This window comes from Labrus mixtus, chromosome 12 (genome assembly GCF_963584025.1).
Source record: "Labrus mixtus chromosome 12, fLabMix1.1, whole genome shotgun sequence".
Taxonomy (NCBI): domain Eukaryota; kingdom Metazoa; phylum Chordata; class Actinopteri; order Labriformes; family Labridae; genus Labrus; species Labrus mixtus.
The window spans coordinates 2,084,804-2,091,658 of record NC_083623.1 but is presented as its reverse complement, the minus strand read 5'-3'; the positions used below and the strand labels follow the sequence as shown (position 1 = coordinate 2,091,658).

The 6,855-nt window shown below is 43.0% G+C and overlaps 1 protein-coding gene across 1 annotated transcript in view; it reads left to right on the top strand.

The window, feature by feature from the left end:
- The window catches only part of LOC132985490 (unconventional myosin-VI-like), a 137,121-nt gene that overhangs the window by 34,722 nt on the left and 95,544 nt on the right, over nucleotides 1-6,855 (top strand). Inside the window, exons 9-12 of the mRNA XM_061052897.1 lie at nucleotides 146-155; nucleotides 824-851; nucleotides 1,546-1,589; nucleotides 3,160-3,302. Of these exons, the coding sequence (XP_060908880.1) occupies nucleotides 146-155; nucleotides 824-851; nucleotides 1,546-1,589; nucleotides 3,160-3,302 (225 nt within the window). The remainder of the gene's footprint in view (nucleotides 1-145; nucleotides 156-823; nucleotides 852-1,545; nucleotides 1,590-3,159; nucleotides 3,303-6,855) is intronic.

The following is a 6,855-nucleotide window of genomic DNA, read 5'->3' as shown; positions in this document are numbered from 1 at the left end:
CCTCTAATGGCTCCATATATCCACCGTTTCCTGGCTGGTGGCGAGAGGAGGAAAGATTCCCCGTGTTCTCCGAGTAATAAAAGTCAGATCGAGTCCAGCGGCTGTGATGAGATTTGTTTGTTACTAAGAAGAAGTAAATTGAAAGTGCTCTGTTGGTAGAGCGGGAAGCTTTTAGGTCAGAAGATGAAGGAAGTGAGAGGAGGGAAAGAAATCTGAGACGGTGTAATGTTGGCGTCCCAGTCTGTGAACACACACACACACACACACACACACACACACACACACACCGCGCTGTGCTCCCCCGCTGACTCAGCTGATCCTGTCACTTCTCTTGTCAAGGAGAAGGAAAAGCTGAAAGACGGCCGGGTGAAGGGGAAACAAATGAAGAAATAGTGAGACAAGAAAGTAAGGAAGGAAAAGACAAAGGAGAGAAGGGAAGGGAGGAAGGAAGGAAAAAGGGAGAAACAGGTATGGGTAAGGAATGCTGGTCTGAGGAAAGACTTTGAAAAGAAAAAGGAAACAAGAAAGGAGAGAACGGGAGGGAGGAAGGAAGGAAGGAAGGAAAAAGGGAGAGACAGAAACAGAGAAACCGAAAAACTCAATCAAAAAAAACATCAAAAAAATAAGTAAACAAGGAGACCAACCTGTTGCTATAATCACGACCCGAGAGAAGGAAGATTACAAAGGAAGCACACAAAGAAAAGAAAAGGAACAGAAGGACACACGGCAGGATGAGAATAAAAAAAGACAAAGGAAGACCGGAGGAAATGGGAGCACACGTTCAGAGTACAAGCTTCTCTCAAATGAAATGTCACACGTTGAGTCGCAGGAAGTGTTTCCCGTCTCCTCCTGTAAGAAGGACTTTGTCTCCATTCAGAGGACTCCCCGACTCTGAAGGAGACGAGACCTGAATCTCTCGTTTCCTCCCCCTGAGAGGGGACGGGGGAAGTTTGTTTTTGTGTTGTTCCTCTGCATGTAGCTGAGGAGGGAGGACAGACGTTTAAAACTCAATTTTACTTGACTTTCTTTTTACTTTTACGATGGAGGAGAGAGGAAAGAGGAGAGGCGAGAGAGGAGGGAGGAGAGAGGATGGAGGAGAGAGGAGAGGAGAGGAGGAGAGAGGAGAGGAGAGGAGGAGAGAGGAGGGAGGAAAGAGGAGAGGCGAGAGAGGAGGGAGGAGAGAGGATGGAGGAGAGAGGAGGGAGGAAAGAGGAGAGGCGAGAGAGGAGGGAGGAGAGAGGAGAGGAGAGGAGGAGAGAGGAGAGGAGAGGAGGAGAGGAGAGGAGGAGAGAGGAGGGAGGAAAGAGGACAGGCGAGAGAGGAGGGAGGAAAGAGGATGGAGGAGAGAGGAGAGGAGAGGAGGAAAGAGGATGAGAGGAGAGAGGAGAGGAGAGGAGGGAGGAAAGAGGAGAGGCGAGAGAGGAGGGAGGAGAGAGGATTGAGGAAAGAGGATGGAGGAGAGAGGATGAGAGGAGAGGAGAAGAGAGGAGGAGAGAGGATCAAGGAAAGAGGAGAGAGGAGAGGAGAGAGGAGAGGAGGAGAGAGGATCAAGGAAAGAGGAGAGAGGAGAGGAGAGGAGGAGAGAGGATCAAGGAAAGAGGAGAGAGGATGAGAGAGAGAGGAGTAATAACGAGGAGAAATAATCTTTTATTTAAAAGGCTCTTACTCGGTGAAGATCTTTGTGGTCTGTGTTAAAGTTTTATACTTTCTGGTTAAAACCTGAGTGACCTCACAGTCGTTCTGTTCTCATGTTGTTTTCTTTGTTTTCTGTTTCTCATGTTGTTTTCTTTGTTTTCTGTTTCTCATGTTGTTTTCTTTGTTTTCTGTTTCTCATGTTGTTTTCTTTGTTTTGTGTTTCTCATGTTGTTTTCTTTGTTTTCTGTTTCTCATGTTGTTTTCTTTGTTTTGTGTTTCTCATGTTGTTTTCTTTGTTTTTGTGTTTCTCATGTTGTTTTCTTTGTTTTTGTGTTTCTCATGTTGTTTTCTTTGTTTTCTGTTTCTCATGTTGTTTTCTTTGTTTTCTGTTTCTCATGTTGTTTTCTTTGTTTTGTGTTTCTCGTGTTGTTTTCTTTGTTTTCTGTTTCTCATGTTGTTTTCTTTGTTTTGTGTTTCTCATGTTGTTTTCTTTGTTTTTGTGTTTCTCATGTTGTTTTCTTTGTTTTTGTGTTTCTCATGTTGTTTTCTTTGTTTTCTGTTTCTCATGTTGTTTTCTTTGTTTTCTGTTTCTCATGTTGTTTTCTTTGTTTTGTGTTTCTCGTGTTGTTTTCTTTGTTTTCTGTTTCTCATGTTGTTTTCTTTGTTTTGTGTTTCTCATGTTGTTTTCTTTGTTTTTGTGTTTCTCATGTTGTTTTCTTTGTTTTTGTGTTTCTCATGTTGTTTTCTTTGTTTTCTGTTTCTCATGTTGTTTTCTTTGTTTTCTGTTTCTCATGTTGTTTTCTTTGTTTTGTGTTTCTCATGTTGTTTTCTTTGTTTTTGTGTTTCTCATGTTGTTTTCTTTGTTTTCTGTTTCTCATGTTGTTTTCTTTGTTTTGTGTTTCTCATGTTGTTTTCTTTGTTTTCTGTTTCTCATGTTGTTTTCTTTGTTTTCTGTTTCTCATGTTGTTTTCTTTGTTTTCTGTTTCTCATGTTGTTTTCTTTGTTTTGAGTTTCTCATGTTGTTTTCTTTGTTTTTGTGTTTCTCATGTTGTTTTCTTTGTTTTCTGTTTCTCATGTTGTTTTCTTTGTTTTGAGTTTCTCATGTTGTTTTCTTTGTTTTTGTGTTTCTCATGTTGTTTTCTTTGTTTTGTGTTTCTCATGTTGTTTTCTTTGTTTTGTGTTTCTCATGTTGTTTTCTTTGTTTTTGTGTTTCTCATGTTGTCTTCTTTGTCTTGTGTTTCTCATGTTGTTTTATTTGTTTTGTGTTTCTCATGTTGTTTTCTCTGTTTTGTGTTTCTCATGTTGTTTTCTTTGTTTTTCTGTTTCTCATGTTGTTTTCTTTGTTTTCTGTTTCTCATGTTGTTTTCTTTGTTTTGTGTTTCTCATGTTGTTTTATTTGTTTTGTGTTTCTCATGTTGTTTTCTTTGTTTTGTGTTTCTCATGTTGTTTTCTTTGTTTTCTGTTTCTCATGTTGTTTTCTTTGTTTTGTGTTTCTCATGTTGTTTTATTTGTTTTGTGTTTCTCATGTTGTTTTCTTTGTTTTGTGTTTCTCATGTTGTCTTCTCTGTTTTGTGTTTTCGTTTCAGTACCTGAACAGAGGATGCACTCGCTTCTTCGCCTCCAAAGAAACGGACAAACAGATCCTGCAGAACCGCAAGAGCAAAGAGGTACAGTTCCACTTCCTGTTGGTTTTTATGGTTGCTGAAAGTCTCATATCAGGGTGCTCCGAGACCGAGACCAGACCAAGAAATTTAGGGATCCAGACCAAGTCAAGACCAAGACCAAGGTGGGGCGAGATCGAGACCAAGACATTAAGGGATCGAGACCGAGTAATGACCTACACCAAGGCCAGGGAGACCAAGACATTTAGGGATCTGACCAAGACAAGACCAAGACCAGGGCGAGATCAACCAAGACAAAGACGTTTAGGGATCCAGACCAAGACCAAGACCAAGACCAAGACATTTAGGGAACGAGACCAAGTCAAGACCAAGACCAAGGCAGGACGAGACCGAGACAAGACAAGACCAAGGCAGGACCAGACCAAGACCAAGACCAAGACCAAGACATTTAAGGAACGAGACCAAGTCAAGACCAAGACAGGACCAGACCAAGGCAGACCGAGACAAGACAAGACCAAGGCAGGACCAGACCAAGACCAAGACCAAGACATTTAAGTATAGAGACCGAGTAATGACCTACACCAAGGCCAGGGGAGACCAAGACATTTAGGGATCTGACCAAGACCAGGACCAAGGCAGGGCCAAGGGAGGGCAAGTCCAAGTCAAGACCAAGACCAAGACATTTAGGGAACGAGACCATGTCAAGACCAAGACAGAGGCAGGACGAGACTGAGACAAGACAAGACCAAGACGAAGACCATAATTATCCCTGATAAATCCTCATCTTGTGTTTAGGGGGCGTGTTAGACTTAGACCATAAACACCGGGAAGGTTGCGGCCGTAACCGGGGATAAAAATCAAACTACGCACTACTGATGTTGAAAAATATCAGGGGTCTCAGGGGTCTTGAGGGGTCTCGATTTAGAATCCGGAGTCCGACCAATCTGAGTCCGAGACAAGACCGAGCAATACCTAGACCTTCAAAAAGTGGTCTCAAGACCGATTTCGAGAAGTCGCTACTCGACATGATTTTGCAAAATAAGAACGTGCGCTGAACAGAACGCCGTCAGAGAATCGCAGAACGCCGTCTGAATACACGAGGGCGACTATGAAGGTTTGCAGCTCGGCACACACTTTAAAAGAAAACGAGCCCCGAGCAACAAACAGCCTCTCAGATATTTCATTAGCCCTCGTTGTGTTTGTCTGCTGAAAGTCCTCTCGGTAAACCGCCTCCGTAATCTGCTGCACAAGTTCAGCTGCTAACGCTTTAATTAGCAGGCTGGCTGAGAGCCCGAGCGCCGCCAACAAAGACGTCCGCGGCTCTGCATTAATAAGAGAAAGCTCATCGTGTGAAATGAGCTCCTTCCTCCCCGCCTTCAGCCTTTTTCATTAATTATGCACAAGTATTCCATTACTGTGGGTGTATGTGGCGGCGCCCGCAGTGCAGCGTTATTAATTATTATACACATTAAGAGGAACACGGACAGTCCCCCCCCCCCCCGCCGAGGACGCCGGATTAATGGAGGTAAAGTCTTCTGAGACTCATAAATCCAATCAATATGGATTCTTAATTAAGTCAGTCACTTTCTCTGAAACGGGGAGTCCACTGATTGCTTTTTTGTAAAAGAGTTTTCACTTGTTTTTTTAAAGATGTTTTTATTCTGTGAATTCACACAGGAAGCGTCTTTATCTGCAGGAGGAATCAGATCAACATGAACAAAGCTGCACCTTCCTCCTTCTGTTTGTGCATGAAGTGAAAAATGTAGCACGATAAGCTTCAATGATGACTAATTTCCAGTTTGAGACGACCAGCAGAGAGAAATGAAAGTTGTTGTTTTAAGTGAAGATCGTTCGTTTTGGACTTTACAACAAAGAACTGTCAACCCAGAGTGTCAGCTCCGCTCCGTTGCGTCTCCGTGCCCCCTCGTCCGTCAACACCACGGACTGTAAATCTGAATGTTTGAAGCCTGAGTGGCGTCCCCCGGCTGTTCCTGCAGGGGGCGCTGGAGTCCCATCGATGGCGGTCTCCATGCTGGAAATGCTGTCTCAGTCTAACTTTCAGTCAACCTAACGACAGGCTGAGAGCTGGAGCTGAGGCGGGTTTTAAACCTCCTGACAAACCGTTACACCGCGCCCACCTGTCAATCAGGTCAGCTACACGCCTTATTGTGAATAACTCTTATCCTTCATCAAATCAAAACTGATGAGTCATCAAAACATTCACCCCCCGTACAGTGTGTGTCCATCGAGACATGAGCTAATCACACCTATTTGGTTTTTTGAACCAGACTGTAAACATGTTAATCTCTGCTGTAAAAACAGGCTTTTTAGAATGGGTGTGTATGTGACTTCCTGTGCTTCTGCAGCCAGCCTCTAGTGGACACTCCAGGAACTGCAGGGTTTTACATTTCCGCATCGGCTTCATTTTTAAAGACCGGAGGTTGCTTGCTTGGTCAACACCCACAGGCTGCATTCTCAGAGTGTAGCATGGGGCACCACCTCTTCCAACAAACTGTGTTGTTACCATGGCAACAAAAAAAACAAACCCTAGGTACCCGATAGTGGGGAATTTCTTGTTTTTGATCACCAACATTTGCAGGCAAACTCCTGCACACTGTCTAAATTGCAGAAAAACATTGGAAACTAACTTCTGAGTGTTCTCTCTCTCTCTTTGGATCAACAATGTGACTGCAGAGCTTTATTTTTGCAAAGCTCCAGTACTTTTCATTATCTTCAATCCTGAAATTAATGGAGACTGGTTCGTTTTTAAAACAAACAGTATCGATATGCATCGTAGTGAACATTTCTTCCCCTTCAAACCATCCGAGTGTTTTTAAAATAAAAGTTTTCCAAAGGCATTTTAACTTAACGCTGATTTCACTCGGTGGTTCAGCAGATTGAAATGGGACTCTGGGATCAGTCTAGTGGCCTCTCTCCACAGGCCGGTTAACTTTGAGATATAGACCGTGCAGCTCTCTGACTTCTTGCACTTTCTGCTCATTAATAGAGTCAAACACGAGCAGATCTGCACCTACACTACGTCTTCAAGATGTCCTTCCGTGACTAATGAATCGATTAAAACCTGTAAATAAACAGTATTAAACATCCAGAGACAGAAGAGTTACAGAAAGTTTAAAAGAAGAAACACCACTGAAGTCTGCAGAGCTCCGCTTTCTCTCATTCCTTACACGAACATGAGAGGTGGAATTGAAAAGTTGCTCAGCTGTGGAGACATTCAGAAGAGTAACAACCAGTAATTAATCCTCTTTGGAAAGCTCCACAAACAAACAAACAAACAAACAAACAAATGGTAAACAGGCTGCAGGTCCTCAGACACTGATTGATTCCACATCCTTTGTCAGAGCCTCTGCAGCTCTCTGCGTTTGAATGGGAGGCTCGACGCTCACACAGAGTTGGATATTAGAAATAAGTTTGGCAATCTGCAGAGTTTGCTTTTCTAAAATCCCTTTTTTTTTCATTATTTCTTCAGAGAATCAGTCTGCACAAGCTCGTCTGAAATCTAATTTGCAAACAATCCTCCGCTTTGTGCCTGAACTCAACTCTCACAAGGAGGGAGGAGTTGGCGCCTGAACTGCTC